General features: G+C 41.2%; 1 protein-coding gene across 1 annotated transcript in view; it reads right to left on the bottom strand.

The window, feature by feature from the left end:
• The window catches only part of Noc3l (NOC3 like DNA replication regulator), a 29072-nt gene extending 14540 nt beyond the window's left edge, over positions 1-14532 (bottom strand). Inside the window, 10 exon segments of the mRNA NM_001244292.1 lie at positions 771-899; positions 1175-1350; positions 3332-3425; positions 3600-3761; positions 7616-7746; positions 9340-9393; positions 9929-10086; positions 11297-11432; positions 13234-13441; positions 14432-14532. Of these exon segments, the coding sequence (NP_001231221.1) occupies positions 771-899; positions 1175-1350; positions 3332-3425; positions 3600-3761; positions 7616-7746; positions 9340-9393; positions 9929-10086; positions 11297-11432; positions 13234-13441; positions 14432-14440 (1257 nt within the window). The 5' untranslated portion in view covers positions 14441-14532.
• Positions 14533-20272: the final 5740 nt, after the last annotated feature.

The raw sequence follows: 20272 nt of genomic DNA, 5'->3' as shown, positions 1-20272 counted from the left end.
AATACTCAAGTTCACCTGTGCCATCAGCAATCACACACCTACATGTGAGCCTGAACACATGCATGCAGAGACCCATGTTATTAAGTCAAATACCCCCTACACACACACACACACACACACACACACACACACACACACACACACACACACGATGTGCAAATAAAAACATGTGCAACGTAGGCAGCTTTACAGCTCACAAAGTAACAAAAGATTAAACAGTAACATTCAGTATTGGGCAGTCCGTTGGGAAATGACTCAAACCACTAATGACATCCTGAATGACACAATATTATTAGAAAACCATCTGGCAATCTCTCGGTTTTTTTTTAAATGTGATTACTACTGGATCCACTAACTCTATCCAAGAAGTCTAATTCATAGAATACTCACAATATAAAAACCCAATATGGACGGTGGCCTCCCCAACACTGACTGTTACCCGGAAAACCCTTGAGATGACTGGCTATTTACCCAGCAGGGTGCTGTATGTTCATGTGTGGGATGCTGAAGCTGACCACACAACATATCATTCTGCTGCAGAAAGTGTTCCTTCTAGAAGCCTATTTTTTAAGTTTTGAAACAGGATGCATATGTCTCTTTACAAATACATCTAGGAAGATATATACAACAAACTGTCAGCAATGCTTACATTTAATGGATGCATATTTTTAACTTTTCACCTTATGTAAGTCTGTAAATAAATTTCTTGAAACAACAAAAATTAAACTTCATAATTTAAAACAAACTTCAAGAAGAAAAGAAAGGCTTACCTCTGGCCTAACTTCATAATTTCTGCCCTTTACAAAACCAGAAATCACTTTAATTACACCAAGAGAAGCTTGGCCTAATTTATCTTGTTTAAAGAGTTTCTTTACTGCTTCACAACACATTTCAGATACCTGAAAAAGAAAGTGTTACAATAAAGTAGTATTGACAGTATGAATCAGGCATCCCTGCTGTTGGGGAACTGTTCTGTGCATTATGTTAAAAGCCTCCATGGAGAATCACTCAGTAAACTAACGCTCAAATCATTTTCTTACAGACAGTACATAATAACCTGATACTAACTTCGTACTAACAGCTTATAAAGAACTTAGGGGTAAGATGAAATACCCTAAGATGTATAATCGTCTCATAAGGACAAGAGCAATAAACCAGTTTTGGAGTAACTCACCAATTTTGACCCATCGTTCATCAAGGGGACAATCAGGACAATGATGTTGTTGTGAAAGTTAAAATGGGGCAGGGCCACCAGCAGCTCACACAGGCTTTTCACAGCCACTTCAGCCAACCCTTTGTAGGCCTTTAAGGATACCACATTGCTCTTCTTCAACTTCCTTTGCTTCCAGTCTAATTAAAACACAAATGCAGTTACTTTTATCACTGCTCAGAGACTGAAATGATTAGCTTTTGTTTAACAGTAAACATGTATTCCCACACTTTTACTAAACTATAAAATATTTTCATGGTCAGATCTGTGTAGAACATCTGTATCTTTATGGTTTCAGACAGAAGCTACAAGCTACATAAACAGGAAACTGTAAAATATAGGATTTTGATCTTGGAACCAAAAGAGGTGAGAGAGAGAAAGAGAGAGAGAGAGAGAGAGAGAGAGAGAGAGAGAGAGAGAGAGAGAGAATGAGAGAATGAGAGAGAAAGAGAAGACTGTAAATCATCTTACTAATCTTTCAAACTAGTTACATGCCAAGATGGTAATACAAAACCCACAAGTTGACACAGTGAGTAATGGACCTCAGTTCAACCTGTGGAATCCACAGGATGGAAGGAGAGAACTGCCTCCCACAAGTTGCCCTCTTGAAACTCACATTCCCACAATACCAAATATGCACCCACATGTATAGCCACAAACAAATATATGTCTTTAAAAAAAGCATTTTGGACTTCCTTTTTTGTTTTGTTTGGAGACAGTCTCTGTGTAATAGTCCTGGCTGTCCTAGAACTAAACTCAGAGATCCCCCAGCCTCTGTCTCCTGGGTACCGGGATTAAAGGTGTATGCCACCACCATCTGAAGAAATGGTAATTTGGACACACATATAACTTAGTATTAAAGTTAATTTCATTTTTAGTGAAGTTACATTGTATGTGCCAAATTGCTGTGTGCATGATGAACGACTGTGAGTTCACATCCATGTGCGTGACAAAGCCAGAGGTCAAAACCACATGTCATTTTCTGTCACCTTTCACCTTATTTTATGGAGAGAGAGAGAGAGAGAGAGAGAGAGAGAGAGAGAGAGAGAGTGTGTGTGTGTGTGTGTGTGTTCTCTGTGTGGTGCACAGGTGAGTACAGGTGTCCATATGCTCCAAAAGAGGGCATGAGATTCACTGGAGCTGGAGTTACAGGCAGTTGTGAGCAGCCTGGCGTGTGTCCTAAAAACCAAACTTATGTCTCCTGAGCCACCTCTCCAGGTTCTCCACATTAGTTTTTGAGACAAGGTCTCTATTGGTCCTGTCCTGGGGCTTGCCAATGGCCAGGTACCTCCAGGATCAAATCCTAGTATGTTCGAAGCAGATGCCAAAGCATAAAAACAGTACCCAAGCCTCCCATCTCTACTCTACCACTTTTTTTTGCCCCACTTGGGCCAAAAGGAGACTCAGCAGTACTGTCTCAGCTGATAACTAGGTGATCCTTGGTCCTAGCACTCAGGAAAGGAGTCCAGGGAGATGAACTAAGTAAGCATCTAGGTTTCTTCTCCATTCACCACCCAATTTTCACTATGCCCCTCTTTATTTGGAGAAGGATGTGCAAAGAGCTTATCATACTAGCCAAGCTTAAGTTTGTTTTTAAAACATGAACAACTATTTCAAAATACATCTTTTTGTCTACAGTTTTAAAATAATAAGAAATCTCAACTGTTCATTAATTCAGCACACATATGACTACTTATGAAGGACGATAGCATGCTGAGCATTTAGCTCAGCTGTAGTATGCTTGCCTAGTGTGCCTGAGTTCCTGCATTCAATCCCAACACTATAAAAAGGAAAGACAAAGAACTACAGAAATAATAAGGCTAACACTAACAGCTGATAAAGTATCTAAATACTTTGTCTATAAATTCAACTGCTTCTCATAATCCTACAAGGTAAATGATATTATTACTATTTATTGATTAAAAAAAAGCACGGAGCTGGGCGTTGGTGGCGCACGCCTTTAATCCCAGCACTGGGGAGGCAGAGGCAGGGGGATCTCCTCGAACAGGGAGTTCGAGGCCAGCCTGGTCTCCAGAGCGAGTGCCAGGATAGGCTCCAAAGCTACACAGAGAAACCCTGTCTCGAAAAACCAAAAAAAAAAAAAAAAAGTTTAATAAATACCTTTAACTATTTGCTCCAGATTTTCCAAATAAAATTTGTATTGGCTAACCAGGCCTTCTTCAAATTCTCTTAACTTCTGGGTTTCTTTACGAATCTGAAAAGACCAAATCAGAGTATTAACTTCAAAAGCTGGCAAGAAAACAAGTGCCTTACACTTTGGGTTGGTTCAAGAACAAAGATTACATAACAACAATAACCCTCTATTCTCCCACCTCTAGTCCTCTAAAAGTTCTGGATTATTTTATACAATAATTTTATCTAGTATCACCTTGGTAGATTTTTCTGCTTCAGTTAGAGGCCGGATTTTATATGAGGGAGTGATGTCCTTAAATAGCTCCATCAGTGAAATTATCACCAACTTCCGAACAGTGACAGCCACATCAGGGTCCTGCTCCATTAGCATGGAACGCAACTCTTTCAGTTTTTTAATCTGTTAAAGAAATGAATCATAAGACTACAAAAATGGTGGCAAAACATTTTAGAGCAATAGACAACAGCCCCGCATCTGACTTTGTAAGTGGAATTCACATAACAACTCACAGAGCCAAGCTGCATTAAATTACAATGGACACATCACTAAAGTCATAGGGAAATCATACTTTAGTTATATACGAAAGTACAAACTACTAAAAATAGGTGTGATGGTGTACATCTTTAATATCAGCACTCACTTGGTAGGCAGAAGCAGGTAGATTTCTGTGGGTTCCAGGCCAACCTGGTCTACAGGTTCTGAGTTTCAGAACAGCCAGACCTACACAGTGAGACTTGATCTCCAAATTAAACAAACAAATGAAGTTGAGCTAGCACGATGGCTCAGCAGGTAAAAGCACTTCCAGAGCATGCCTGAAGATTGTAATTTCTATCCCAGGAACCCTTGGGAGAGAATCAACTCCTAAAAGCTATGTTTGAACTGCACATATTCACCATGGTAAGTACACCATGTGCATACAAGTAATTATTTAGTAGGGCAGTGGTGGCACACACCTTTAATCCCAGTACTCAGAGGCAGGTCTCTACAGAGTGAGTTCCAAGATAGCTAGGGCTACACAGAGAAGCTCTGTCTCAAAAAACCAACCAACCAGACAAACAAAAATACTAAATCAATCAAGAATATAACCACTGGTTGTAGCTCAGTGGTAGAGAACTTGACCAGGATGCATGAGGGCCTATGTTCAATATCTGATAGTGGGGAAAAATATATATGCATATATATATGCCAAGTTATATTAATTTCAATAAGAGTTAAAGATAATTCACATGATGAAATATAAAAGTGTAAAGCTGGTGCTACCTTCAGCAGCATATATACTAAAACTGGAGAGTAGTCAGCAAAGATGTGAAGCAATCTTATTGAAAAAAATGAGTAAGAAGTTGGTTTCAATTAAAATGCTTACTCTGAATTATTACCATTGCTACTGGAGCAGAAGAGTGGGTGAAGAGCAGTACTTCAGCTTGCTAGCGATGCTTCCCAGAGCAAGGACAAATGTGCCTTCATCTTTTTGCTATCCTGAAATTGTGTGGCATAGGAATAAGCCTCTGGAGTAGAAGACCTGGACCTAATAAAGTGGCTATCAAAATGGGGAGGAGAGGTAATCACCTGAGTTATTTGGAGATGCTGGGAGTTGAACTGTGGCCTGGGCAGATACTCTGCTGCTCCACCACTGAGGCACCTCCAGTTCTCACTTAAGATTTCTGAGATTTTTTTGGACAGGTTCTCACTACATAGCCCTCGAAGGTCTAGAAATCACAAGAGATCTGCCCACCTCCACCTCCCAAATGCTGGGAAACGACATGTGCCACCATGCCCTGCTCTTACTTGAGTTTCTGAAGGCCCAGTTTTTCAGTAGGAAAATGACATAAAAAGACATTATGGAATCACATCATAAGATGTTGTCAGGCCAGTGAGAAGACTCACTGAGTAAAGGCATTTGCCATTCAGGCCTGATTACCTGAATTCAATCTCCAGAAACCCCTGAATGAACGTATTCATGAGAGCTGCTCACTGACTACAACGTGCACTATGTGACACACAACACACAGGTATACACAAGTCAAACAAATGATAATAAAATAAACCCTTTTATTTTATTTATTTATCTTTTGGTTGTTTTTTGTTTTGCTTTTTCTTCCAAGACAGGGTTTCTATGTAGTCCTGCCTGTCCTGGAACTTACTCTGTAGACTAGACATGAGCCATCTCTACCCAGCATAAACTCCTTTTAAAAACTGACACTTACTGCCAGGCAGAGGCAGCGCATGCCTTTAATCCCAGCACTTGGAAGGCAGAAGCAGGTGGACCTCTTAAGTTCAAGCGTGAGTTCCAGGACAGCCAGGGCTGTTACACAGAGAAACCCTGTCTCAAAAAACCAAAATAAACAAAACAAAACAAAAAACCTACCACATGCACATCTGGGTAACACTAATTAGATTTGATGGGTTATCAAAACAAACAACAAAAACAGTCAAAGCATGGTGGCATAAGATTTAAACCCAGCACTTCAGCGGCAAGCAGATCACTGAATTCCAGGCCAGTTTGGTCTGAAAAATTACTTCCAGGCCAGCTGGAGTGACATACTGAGATCCCGTTTCAAAAAAAAAAGATGGGAGAAGGATTTGTTGGGGTGATTTAGGGAGAAGTGGAAGGAAGAAATGGGGGGATGAACACGATCACAGTTCACTGTATACATTTATGAAATTCTCAAAAATAAATTAAATTTATTTCTAAATAATATCTCTATGGTTCTATGGTGATTAAATAAGAAAATAAGAGATGAGGCCAAGTAGTGGTGACGCACGCCTTTATTCCCAGCACTCGGGAGGCAGAGGCAGGCAGATCTCCGTGAGTTCGAGGCCAGCCTGGTCTACAAAGCTACACAGAGAAACCCTGTCTCAAAAACAAACAAAAAACCAAGAAAAGAGAGATGAAAAATATCCTAACTCCCCTCTCTGACTCGGTCCATATATTACCTTTTTTAAAAAAATAAAAAAATAGAAAAGACAAGTACTACTCGAAGTTTTCCTACATGACATTTTTTTTTTTTTTCTAAGTAACTGGGGCTAGAGAGATGGCAGACAAAACACATGACTGACAACCTGAGTTCAATCCCTGGAACCCTTGTAAAAAGGAGAGAAAAGTCCACAGAGTTGTTCTGACACCCATATTATTATGACACATCCCTCCCTCCACAACAGTAAATAATGTTCATGTATATAATCTAATTTATCATTCAATAAATAAATATTTGTCATACTTGGGTGCTGGGAAAATCAATATGACAAGAATGAAATCACTTAATATGACATTATGTTTATTCTCATTTAATTCTCACAACAAAGTGTTTAAATGCTGTCTTCTTGGGAAAAATTACTTAGCCCATCTCAAACAACACTTAGGGGAGCCAAGACTGAACCTCAGATTTCTTGAGTTTACATGTGATAAATATGGACACTTTTACCACTATACCCAAAACACACTGGTATTTTCTTCCCTGACTCTACTTCACTGGGAGCATTTCCTTCCTTCTTTATTGTTCTCTTTTCTTCCTTCCTCTCATTTTTCCCCCCTGCCTCCTTCTCTCCCTTCTTTGTTTTGTTTCTCTGGTTATTTGGGGACAAGATCTTACTTACAGGCTGACTGAATTAGTACCAATCCTCCTGCCTCAGCTTCCCAAGTGCTAAGGTTACAAGTGTACACAATCATGCCTTGTACAGTATTTTCTAATTACAGATATTCCTGAACTAATTCTACTGGCTTTTATACAGAATGTGCCTTATTAAAAACTCTATAAAGGTAGACATGATGGTACACACCTAACATCCCAAAAGTTAGGAAACTGAGGCAGGAACAAGTTTGAGGCCAGCCTGGGAAGACTTACAGAGAAAGCCAGGCAGTGCATGAATAAACACACGCACGCGCGCCAACACTCACCCTCTTTCCTCTCCCTCTGTCTCTCTCTCTCTCACTCTCTCCTCTAGCTCTTGACTGGTCAGGTAAATCTGCAAGAAGATCTTCCCTAATACAGTAACTTTTAGACACCTACCACCCTCAGAGTTGCCAAGGTTAAGTCCTCTATCTTTGTTTGCAAATGAGGAAAACAAACATCTAAGTAGCTTTTCTAAGCTCATGAAAGAAACTAGGCTGAGATGCAGGATGAAGCTAGGAGTCCATCTACTATTTTAGTCCATTCCAGCCTATGTTTAGTTAATTCCTTTCCATTTTGTGTACACTTAAAGGAAACTAGAGCTCTTTAACATATTGTGGATTATACAAAATTAATACCACTTACATTGCTTTCCGGATCTGATAGTATGGAAGATGCCAAGGTTGCAATCTGTATTTTCTTTTCCTGTAGTTTCTTCTTTCTCACAATTAAATGTTCTTCTATGGTGAGCTCTTGAATGGGGTTCTCAACGACCTCTGAAAGAAATTGAGTTTTTCTTCTTAAATATTCCTTTATTTACATAGATCTAACAAATGCATACTTTTCATATAAAATAGTATTAATGATGATAGTAAAAATCTGTGTTTATTGCTGTGCATCATTCTCTTCACAATCATGTAAAATAGGCACCACCATTCTATTATCGAACACGGTATGTGGCATTTTGTACGTGTAAAAACTACAGCAAAAGAAGTAGCTAGGCTAACTTCAAATTCAAAACCTAGCAGAAACAGACCCAAAGCCTGAGCTCAAATTTTTTGTTGTTGTTGTTTTTGTTGTTGTTTTTTTGAGACAGGGTTTCTCTGTGTGGCCCTGGCTGTCCTGGAACTCACTCTATAGACCAGACTGGCCTCTAACTCGAAGATTCACTGGCGTCTGCCTCCCAAGTGCTGGGATTAAAGATGTGTGCCATCACTACCTGGCCTAAGCGCAAATTCTTAAATATTATACGAAGAAGCCAATGACTTCATTAGCTAAAGAAACACTCTTGACTTAGCATTTTCTTAAGGCACAAAATACCATCCTTTTGTTTTCAACTCTATCCAGTGCTTTGAATTATACCTTAAGAGATTCATAGGAGCTGGGTGGTGGTAGCAGCACATGCCAGGCTGGCAGATCTCTGTGAGTTTAAGGCCAGCCTGATCTACAAAATGAGTTCCAGGACAGCCAGGGCTTTGTTACACCGAGAAATCCGGTTTCAAAAGAAAGGGTGGGAGAGGGAGGGAGAGAGATTCATAGGAAACTAGATAATAAACACAAGCATAGCCTGTGATGAGCTTCTGATAAATGATTGAAACCAGCTAAATATAACAGTTGATTTATAATCTCACATACATTTTTAATGAGGTCTGCTAAGTTAAAGCAAAATTTAACTAATAGTTTCAAATAATTTTTATTAGTTAAAGCCATTCTTCTGGGCATGGTAGCGCACATCTGTAATCCCGGCATTTGGCAGGCTAAGGCAGGACTGCCATGAGTTTAAGGTCATCCTGGGTTACACAGTAAGTTCCCAGTCAATCTGAGCATTTGAGACCTAGTCTAAAAATAAAAAGCAAGGGTGGGGAACAGAAGGAGCCTGCTGTCCATCCTCTGATCTCCACATGCACACATACATAATAAAAATATAATTTTAAAATCTTTAATAAGCAGCAAAAATTCATTTTAAATGTTAAAAACCCACATTTCAGTATCTGAAAAAGAGATATACTAAGCACAATTGTCCTTTTTTTAAAAAAAAAATTGTATATCACAAAATCAATTTTGTTGTTTTAAAAAGTAATCGTTTTTTTTCTAAGTAGGTCATTTTCTTATAATTAGAAGGATTCAAAACAGTAACAATTAAAATTCATGTTTACCTCACCAATGGAAAATGTAATTGCTCACATTTCCATAATAAACTGTGTCAAATTTCACAAGGTGAGACTTTCAAATGTAGAAAATGACCTTTAAAGGAGCAGTGCTCCATGATTCCCACTCTAGGTACACTGCCTAAAAGAACTACACTCATCCTGCAAGAAATCACTTCCTGATTAGTTGTCTATCAACTACAAAGAATGTCTGTCTCTTACCTTCCTCAACTTCCAGCTCTTCTTCATCCTCTTCTTCTTGCTGGATGTCCGTGACTATGGGACAGATTTACATATTAAAGTTGTGATAACATTAAGTGGTAAACAAAACAGAAGAAAGCAACTGGACAGTGGTTACCACAGAACTCAGCATAGCCAATCACCTCTGAGTGAGTAAGGGACCACCAACAAAGTTCCTAGAAGCTGGCAGAATTTAGCTTTTGCTTAGCTAGAGCTTCCTGAGTATATGCTTTGCTCTAAATCAGAATGGTGTCTTTGATTTTTGCCTTTTTCCATTATATTTCACAAACACGTTTTCAGTTATTTTTCTGTCTCTACCTCTGTGCCACCCCACTCTCTCTTGGAAGAGATAATCACCCAAACCTTGTATCTCTAGTCGCAGTTTCAATGCAACAGACACCCAAAAGAACTATCTATCCCCTGGCCAGAATCACTAAGTCTGCTATATGCTAACGGCAGCTACTCTTATTTAGTAGATAGGACTGAAAGCCAAACACTAAACTTTGAATGAAACAAAAATGTGTTCTAGCAGTAAAAACTAAGTAACTAGTAAGTCAGCCATTAGACTCACCTGGCTTCTCCCTCGTCTGTGGGATTATCCCACTTTTATCCTTGATGGGCAGCAAATGAATCAACTCCTTCTCTGGTGCAGTTTGCAGGGTTCTTGGCATTTTTTCATATTTATCTATCACACTCTCATGCTTTCGTTTCTTGATATGAACTGGCTCACTGCAGAAAAAAGTTCAATTTCAGTTTTAAAGGGTGCTCTTCTAGTTAGGTCTTTATTGCTGAGATAACACAATGACCAAAAGCAACCTGGGGAGGAAAGGGTCTGTTCCAGCTTATAATTGTAGTCCCTCATGCAGGGAGGAGTAGAAGGTATGGAGGAGCACTGCTTACTGGCGTGTTCAATTTTTCTGACAATACCCAGGACCACATGCCAAGAGATGGCACTGTGCACAATAGGCTGGCCCCTTCCACATCAAAACATAAATCAAGAAATGCCCCACAGGCTTGCCTGTAAGCCAGTGGTTCTCAACCTATGGGTCCCAACCTCTTTGGCAAAACTCTATCATCAAAAACATTTACACTATGATTCACAACAGTAGCAAAATTATAGTTATAAAGTAGCATCAAAAATAATTTTATGGTCGGGTGTCACTAATACATTTTCTATCCCCAATAACATGCTTCTCTCCATTGATAAGGTTAAGCCAGTCCCAGGGATGGAGACCGAAGAAGCAACCCACCCTAACTAAAGCAAGGAGATTATATAGGTTACAGGTGAGGGGTGATGATGTGTCTGCCACAAACTGGGTTTGTGCCCAAGTATGGTCAATAGCTGAAGACTTAAGGTAGGGACTTGGACAGCTGGAAACATCTGGGAAGAGAGCTGCAGTAGCCACCAAGAATGTGGAACTGGGCTTTTTTGATGCCTTCCCTCTGTTCAGGGACTCTGAGCTGGTGGAGTCTGGAGAGACAGGCATGGGGCTTTCTAGATCTAGCAGGAGTGAGCTGGAGGTCCCAAGCAGTTACCACATGAGGAACTGTATTAAAGGTTTGCAGCATTAGGAAGGTTGAGAATCACTGCTATAAGCCAATCTGATGGAACATATTTTCAAGTGAGGGTTCCTCTTCTCAGATTGCTCTAGCTTGTGTCAAACAAAAACAGACAAAAACAGAAACAATAACAAAACTAACCAGCACCAGTACCTAAAGGTCTATCATTCAGAAAATCTACTGTAAACCAAGCAAGATGATACATGCTCATAAACCCAGAATTCTGAAGGCTGAGGCAGGAGGGCCATCAGTTACAGTCCATCTTGGGCTACATAGTAAGAACACTAGTCTAGTACATACAGGGCCCTGGGTCTGATGCTCAGAACCACACTGGTAACATGTACAGATGTGAACAGTTATCATCCAGATGAAACATTACCTAGAAGAAAGATCTCTTGTGAGAAAAGATGCTTTTTGTCCCAAATCTTTCATCAGCTGTAAGTCATCGTCATCCATCATATCTAACGGAAGGGCTTGGTCTTCCTCGTCCTCCTCTTCCCTCTCCATCCCTTTAACTGTTCCACCAAAAAGAAAAAAAGTATTAAAAGTCTTCCTCCCCTCCCTCCAGTACTCCCAATGAAAGCACTAGTGACATGCTGGGTGGCAATTCTTTTCCATGTGGAGATACTCTGAATCCTGAAACCTGAAAATCAGTGTTTCCCTGTATACTGATCTGTGTCTCAGGGCACCTGAGAACCAACGGCTGAGTTCATTAGCACCTTCTCATCTCCACAGACTTCTGCTTCATTTCAGCTGCCCTCTCCAAAGGTCAGGTCCCAAGCCTTGGTCACAACCACCTGTCCTTCCGGCATCATTTGGTTCCTTCCAATGTTCTGCTTTCCTAACTACATATACAGACCTGTATGTCCTCCACCACTCGCTGTTCTGTACACTAGTGTGTCGCACTCTTACTCCCTTGCTTCGAATGCATGATGCACTTCAACCATTCTGTAACATCCTCAGCACTCTGCTTTCTACATTAAAGGTATTCATCATAACCCACAAGACCCCAACCTTACTCATATCATCCTAACTTCCTTCTCTGCTCGTGTGTGTGTGTGTGTGTGTGTGTGTGTGTGTGTGTGTGTATCAATATAAGGCCAGAAACCCAAGTACAGAAGATTCAACTGTGAACAAGATAATCTTAGTGTTTTCCCTAACGAAACTTAACGTTCCTACTAACAGTAAGACTGACAAACACTGCTATACAAACATGACACAGAATGAACCTCCGATCTACTTTAAAGGATACATTTCTCAAACCAAAAATTGGTGTATATTGTTGGCCAACTTTTTCTCTTCCGTTAAATATCTTTTTTTTTTCTATCATTATACTTCTAACTCTCTCACCTGACTCACTTCATCCAAGGACCTACCCTCCTACGATAGTAAAATGAGGCAAGGGGGAAAAACAAAAAAACCATCAATTTTCTTAAGATCAGATTTAACAGTGTTTGCATCCATCTTTTCCTTATACTCATCCGTCTCTCACTACTTCACTTAGATGCTAAGCTGTAAGAATGGAATTTTTCCTTTTACTTTTATTAAGGAACTGTTAGCACATTATGCTTTTCTTTCTTCTATTTTTTTCTTTCAGTTTTACAAGACAGGATTTCTCTGTGTAGCCCTGGCTGTCCTGGAACTCACTCTGTAGACCAGGCTGGCCATGCTAGCCATGTGGTCAATCTCCAATCTAGGAAAAATGAGTTGGTTGATTAGATACTTTGAGAGACCTCTTCTAAGTTTTACAACTTGAAAAGTGTCATATGCTGCCAGGCAGTGGTGGCACATGCCTTTAATTCCAACACTCAGGAGAAAGAAACTGGCAGATTTCTGAGTTCGAGGCCAGTCGGTTCTACAGAGTGAGCTCCAAGTCAGCCAGGGCTATACAGAGAAACCCTGTCTAGAAAAACAAAACTAAAGATATGGAACAGGAAGAACCTATTGACAACTTGGTGCAGAACACACCGATACAAAGCACTCTAGCCTTGGCTAACTCTCAGTGAATGGGCAGGTGACAGCCCTGACATATAGCTCACAATTTATTTACACAGCTACTCTGTGTGTCTCCCAAGTATGACATTTTCAGATCTGCTATCTGGACCAACTAAAAGCAGAAGCTAACTTTCTCACAGTGCATACTAACTTGAAATGTTTTCTCATATTGACTATGGTAAAGCATAAAGGAATTCTATCCTTACCTAGACTTACGAAGATCCCAACACAGGACAAACGGTTACCAGAAAACAAGTCACCTCCATGGAGAATACTTTAGAATAATTAAAGAGAACTAGGGTAAGCAAATGCTCTTATTACCTGGTCGTTTGCTCTTTGGGTCCTCCAATGGGAAGGGTTTTTTAGACACAGCATCTTTTACAGCTTGCCTTAGTTTCCTCTGCTCTTTTCGGTACTTCTTGATAGTACTTTGTTGTTTAAATTGCTTATTTTTTAGTTTGTTTTCAAGTTTCACTTTACTAGTTTTTATCAACTTTCGAAAGCTTGGGACCTGCTTTTTATTTCTTCTCTAGAAAACAAGAACAGAAGGAACACTGCAACTGAGAAGTTTAAATTATTTTTTTAATCAAGTTAAGGAAAATAGTTTACAAATTAAATTAGACCAATTCCACAAATGTTTCACAACCATGGATCCTGCATAAGAACTAAAACCATCATATGGCAGTAACTAATCCTACAGAATGGCACTGGAGCATCAGTTACTCAGCACAGGATTTTCCCGTGATCTGAATCTAGTCTCTCAATTGTGTAAAATCTGAAAAGAAAAACGTTATGAATCTCTTATCTTGAGGTAAATGGTTATTCAAGAGTAGCTTAACACTTGTACTGTAACACAATCAGAGCAAAAAAATGGCTACTTTTAACAATAACAACTGGCATTTACTTGGTGTTTTATTGTTTACAAAGCACACAAACTTCCCAACTACATATATATAATAATCCTCACATAACAGATGAAGAAGTGAAGGTTACAGAGGTCATGCAACTTGATGAAGATCCCTGACATAAGGGTAAACTGAATTATGCCCTTTGGATTCCATTTCTCTTGCTGGTAACTGCTTTATAATGCAAATCCCAAGACCACTTCTAAATCTCCCTCTCCATCTAGGAAAATCACCAGCCTTCCTGTCTCCTTTAAAGGGGAAACCGGTCCTCTCCGGATCCGGTGCCTCCTCAAGTTGGTTCACACAAGTCTGGACTTGCTTCTCATGTGTAGAAAAGGATTCTAGAGACAGTCTGGAAACACTCTTCAGCCTGGCACCCTCCAGATTGCTGACCCCACACCTGCTGCTCCCCGAGGCCGTGCTGGGGCGCGGCGGGAGAGGAAGCAAAGCCCCCGCTGGGACCCGCAGGGGATGCTGCAGAGAGCGGCCAGGAGCCCCAACGGGGCCGCCGCCCCCTGTAATCAGAGTGAACACCTACGGGAAAGACAAGCTAGGCAGAGACTGTCAACCCGAGAAGCCCTAAGTCACGGGGCCGAGGTCCCGAGGGCACTTACCGCCTTCATCCTTACGCCTTATACCACATATAAGACCCACCGGACGGGGAAAGGCGCCGGAGCCAGAGGAAGCAACACACGTGCCCAAAGCGCAGCCTTTCTCAGACAGGAAGCCGCTACACCTTTCTGCCGCCGGAAACGGGAGGCGGGACTTCCTTCTGCAGGCCGGGGCGCGCGCGCGCCCCCTGGCGGCTCTGGTTTCGTGCTCAGGCTTCGCAGGCTGCCCCGGCTGCGACTCGCTGAGGCGGGGTGCTGGTGGGCGAGCGGCTGGCCCAACTGGTGGACTAGGATAGGGTTCCGGCCCGGGTCCTTTGAAGTCCTGGGGAAGACAGAAGGCGAAGTCTTTTGGCCTTTTCCGTCGCCTGCATCTCGTGGCTCATTCTGTTGCGGGTATTCGACTTCCCGGCCTTCTAGAGGGCGGAGAGCATCTTATTAGATAAAGCTGCGCCCTGCACAGGCTCTGGGGTTTTGTTCCAAACGACGAATGATTTCTCACCACCTTCTACCAACCAAAAGTCCACGCTCCTTAGTTTAGAGGTGGCACAGGCCTTTAATCCCAGCCCTCTGGAGGCAGAGGCAGGCGGGTCTCTTGGAGTTGAGTGAAGACCCTGTCAAAAGAAAAAGTCTGTGGTTTTCTGTGGGATCGCTCTTGCCTTGGTTTTAACCATTATATGAGACAGTACTATATTAGTGAGGCTTTCAGAATTAGGATTCTGTTAACCTTTTGATAAAAATACCGTTGGCTATATAGTAATCATGACCAAATAGTTAATTCTTACAGGAAGTGATAGGCATTGCAAGAATATGTTTTTCAGGTACTTGTCTCCCAAAGACTTTGTCCTGCATTAAAAAAAGAAGAAGAAGGGGGAGGGGCTAGTGGCAGTGCATGCCTTTAATCCCTTTAATCCCAGCACAGGCAGAGAAAGAGGCAGAGGCAGAGGCAGGCAGATCTCTGGGAGTTCAAGGCCAGCTTGGTCTAAAAGCGAGTTCCAACACAGGGCTACTCAGAAAAACCCTATCTCCAAAAAACAAACAAACAAACAAAAAAGAAACAATGGACTAGAGAAATGGTGTGCTTGCTGCTCTTCCAGGAGACCGGAATTCTCTTCCCAGCTCCCACATGCATCTTCGCCTCCAGCTCCAGGGGTTCTTCTGGGCGTCTCAGGCACCCACCCACACATATATAAAAATAAACATAAGAATGTTTAAAAAGAAAACCACCTAAAGCTGAATTTAAGGCTATTAAAGGTGGTGTTATTTGACTAACCCCCAACTCAATATGCTCCTGTTTCGTCCCCAAATACTGACTACATAGTAGAGCCACCATGCCCAGGCTTAAGCATATATATATATATATATATATATATATATATATATATATATGATTGGATTACATGACAATCCCAGTTCCCTTTCCCTCCCTTCGTCCCCTACCACCGCCCCAACTAAAATCCTACCTATCATATGTCCTTTCTTCTAATCTACAATTGACTCAAGCATATCATTCTTGATCATAAACCTGACACAGTTGGCCTCACAGCCCTGAGCTGGCGAGATAAGTCAGAAGAGGCCCAGAGGACACTGAGGTCATGGACAGCGTGGCGGTCTTACAGAGCCTGAGACACTAGTCCTTGCTGCTTTCCACAGACAAATGCCTTCCGTCTGGCACCGTCTTTCTTCCTCCCTTCTAACTTCCTCTGTGTTCTCGCTCTCCTTCCACACCCTGTCTTGGAAACGGCAGAGCCTGTCCCAGTGTTGGATTACTTCATCACACAAATTGAAAACATAAGCCTGTGTTCTTACCAAGCGCCTGAGTTCCTTCCCGAACATAACAGTTACTCCCATTTCTCTGGCTTGTTCCAAAGATGAGGCATCGCCATTTCTATTCAAAACTAACTCCACATTTCTTTCTCTTCTGTCAACTATCCTCCCCCACCCTGCTTTTCGCTAATAGTTCCTTCCCCATTTGCTTATTTACATAGAGATCTTCCTTCTATCTGTGTGTATGTGTGATGTTTTCGCCTTTTAGTAACTATTTCGTCTTTCTCCTTTCAGGAAAAAAATTGTCATCCTGTGTCTCCACTTCCTCTTCTCTATTCGCATAACCAGCTCTGTGCCAGCTTTTGAAATTTTATTTTAGATTGTCTTATTTTCAATGTATGAGTGTTTTGCCTACATGTTTGTATATACACCGAATGTGTGACTGGTACAGAAGAAGCTGTCAAATCCCTTAGAACTGGAGTTATGGAGGGTTGTGAGCCACCAAGTGGGCTCTAGGAATTGAACCCTGGCCCTCTGCAAAAGCAACAAGTACTCCAGACCTTTAAGCTATTTCTCCAGCACCCGCACCCTCATGCTAGCTTTTTAAGGAACTGATTCTTATTCTTTGCCCATTTTATACTTAAGTTTATAATCAAGTAAAATCTTTGAGTCATTTTTAAACATTTGTTGCCATGTTACCTCTCTCCTGCCTTGAAATCAAGCAGCTTTTTGTTTGAAAGCAAATTTTTTAAAAAATGATTCCTGCCAACTTAATATAAGTAAGCTAAGATGAACCTAATCTAATTGACTGTTTGTTTTACAGACTGAGTTTCTCTATGTAGCCCTGGCCATCCTCACCTAGGCTGGTGTCAAACTCAGAGACCAACCAGCCTCTGCCTCCTGAGTGCTGGGATTAAAGGTGAGTGCCACCATCGCCCGGCCTCTAATTAACTTCTTGATCCTGTCCACTCCAGCTTGTCACCCATTCAGCTAACCCACTGTTAAGCCTAGTTTGTGCTTGACGTCTTCTTGGCTCCCTCTCAGCTTTTCTGGATACGGGCTGATGGGGATTGATGGACTATGTTAATAGCATTGCATGTGAGTCCTTTGGGGAGGTGTGTTCACCAGTTGGATCTTCCTGTGACATTCCCCTGCAGCTGGTTATAGGAAAGTAACCAAGAAGCTCCAAATTGTGGTTTTCTCCTAAGTGTATGCAGTGTTACAGTGTTACCCTCTTTAGCCTCATTGGGTCTCTTGTTATTTGCTGCTACTTTCTCTTCTGCCCCCCCCCCGTCTCTTCAGTAGAATATAGGCTCCCGTGGTTCTTCTAGCTGCCTCTTCCCCAAGTTCTTTTATTCCTTCTCTCTCCAGCCTCTTCAATGAAGGAGATGTTCATTAATATGAATAGTGCAAGCAGGAGGTTTCCTATGAGTTCGAGGCCAACCTGGTGGGCTGACTGAGTTCCAGAGAGCCAGGGCAACAACACATAGAAACCCTGTAAGGGTGTGAGTATGTAGCTGAGGCTAGGGTCACAGATCTATAATCCCAGCTACTCAAGAATATAAGGCAGGATTGTCACAAGTTCAAGGTCAGCCTGTACAACTTAATGAGACCCTTCTCCAAAAGAAAATTTTAATACTTATTTTTTTTACTTGTGTGTGTATGTGTGTATGCCTCATGTCCGTGGGTGTCCATAGAGGCCAAAAGAGACTGTCAGATTCCCTGGGGTTGGAGTTACATACGAACCACCAGACTTAAGTGAATTCTATTCCTGTTGAAGAGCAGCAAACACTCTTAACCCCTAAGCCATACTTCAAGCCCATGTCTCAAAAACTTTTAAAGTAAAAAGAGAGTAAGGTATATAACTACCTTAGTTAGGGTTTCTATTGCTGTGAAGAGACATCATGACCATGGCAACACTTACAAAGAAAAAACATTTAATTGGGGTGGCTTACATTTTCAGAGATTTAGTTCATCACCATCATGGTGGTGTTGTTTTTACTCTTACACTTACTCTTTTGGCTCTTTTGGGGGTCCTGCTACGCAGCTCCCAAATCAATCACACACAGTGTCTTATTTTTTCTTATGAATGCCCAGCCTTTGCTTGGCTTGTTTCTTGCCAGCTTTTCTTAAAGTATTCCATCTAGCTTTTGCCTCTGGGCTTTTACCTTTACTTACTTCTACAATCTTACTTTCACTCTTAACTCTGTGGCTGGTTGTATAGCTGGGTGGATGGCCCCTAGTGTCCTCCTCTCCTTGTTCTATCGTTCCTTCTCCTTTCCTTTCAGATTTCTCCTTCTCTTTATTCTCTCTGCCTGCCAGCCCTACCCATCCTTTCTCCTGCCTCATTGTTGGTCATTCAGCTCTTTATTAGACCATCAGGTATTTTAGATAGACAAAGAATCACAGTTTCACAGAGTTAAACAAATACAACATAAAAAATACAACATACCGGGCATTGGTGGCACACACCTTTAATCCCAGCACTCGGGAGGCAGAGGCAGGAGGATCTCTGTGAGTTCGAGGCCAGCTTGGTCTACAAGAGCTAGTTCCAGGATAGTCTCCAAAGCCATGGAGAAACCCTGTCTCGAAAAACCAAAAAACCAAAAAACCAAAAACAAAAAAAAAAACCCACCACATCTTTACATCATTAAAACAAATGTATAAACAAATGTAACACGTCTTAAAGTCATATTCTACATCATCATGGTGTAACATGGTGGCATACAGGCAAACATAGTACTGGAGAAGGACCTGAGAGTCCATTATCTCGACCCTCAGGAGACAGGAAGTGGTTTGAGACACTAGGCATGGCTTGAGCATATAAGACCTCAAAGCTCACACCACAGTGATGCATTTCCTCCAACAAGGCCATGCCTACTCCAACAAAGCCACATATAAAAGTGCCACTCTCTATGAGCATATGGGGACCAGTTATATTCAAACTACTACAATAAATTATTGGTACTACACTTGCCTAATCCATGTAAGGCTGTAGGCTTAATCCTCAATCAAATGCACATACACGCACACATTAAAAAAACAAAAAACAAAGATGACCATGGTGGCAAACACTTTTAATTCCAGCACTCAGGAGGCAGAGATGGATGGATCTCTGTGAGTTCCAGGCCAACCTAGTCTATAGAGTGAGTTCCAGGACAGCCAGTGCTACACAGAGGAACCCTGTCTCAGAAAACAAACAAAAAGATGTTTTTCTTAAGGAATGAAATTATGTCATTTGCAGTAAAATGGTTGGAACTGGAAAGCATCATATTAAAATGAGGTATGCTTAAAAAAATACCACCTGTGGAATAGAATCGAAGACCCTGATATCAACCCACACACCTATGAACACCTAATTTTTGACAAAGAAGCTAAAAATATAAAATGGAAAAAAACAAAATATATTCAACAAATACTGCTGGTATAACTGGCTCTCAACATGTAGAAGAATGCAAATAGATCCATATCTGTCACCATGCACAAAACTCAAGTCCAACTGGATCAAAGACCTCAATATAAATCCATCCACACTAAACCTCATAGTAGAGAGTGTGTGAAATACATTTGAACACATAGGCACAGGAGACCACTACCTAAGTAGAACACGAGTAGCCCAGACTCTGAGAGCAACAATTAATAAATGGGACCTCCTGAAACTGAGAAGCTTCTGTAAAGCAAAGAACATGCTCAACAAGACAAAATGTCTCCCTCCAGAATAGGAAAATATCTTCACCAATCCCACATCAGACAGAGGGCTGATCTCCAAAATATACAAAGAACTCAAGAAACTAGAAATCAAACTACCGAGTAATCCAATAATAAAAATGGGGTACCAATCTAAAAAGAGAATTCTCAACAGAATAATCTCAAATGGCAGAAAGACACTTAAGGAAATGTTCAACATCCTTAGTCATCAGGGAAATGCAAGTCAAAACCACTCTTGAGATTCCATCTTACACCGATCAGAATGGCTAAAATCAAAAACACCGATGACAGCTTATGCTGGAGAGGATGTGGAGAAGGGGAATACTCCTCCATTGCTGATAGGAGTGCAAACTTGTAGAGCCACTGTGGAAA

This window comes from Cricetulus griseus, chromosome 3 (assembly GCF_003668045.3).
Source record: "Cricetulus griseus strain 17A/GY chromosome 3, alternate assembly CriGri-PICRH-1.0, whole genome shotgun sequence".
Taxonomy (NCBI): domain Eukaryota; kingdom Metazoa; phylum Chordata; class Mammalia; order Rodentia; family Cricetidae; genus Cricetulus; species Cricetulus griseus.
This window is presented reverse-complemented; position numbering and strand designations above follow the sequence as displayed.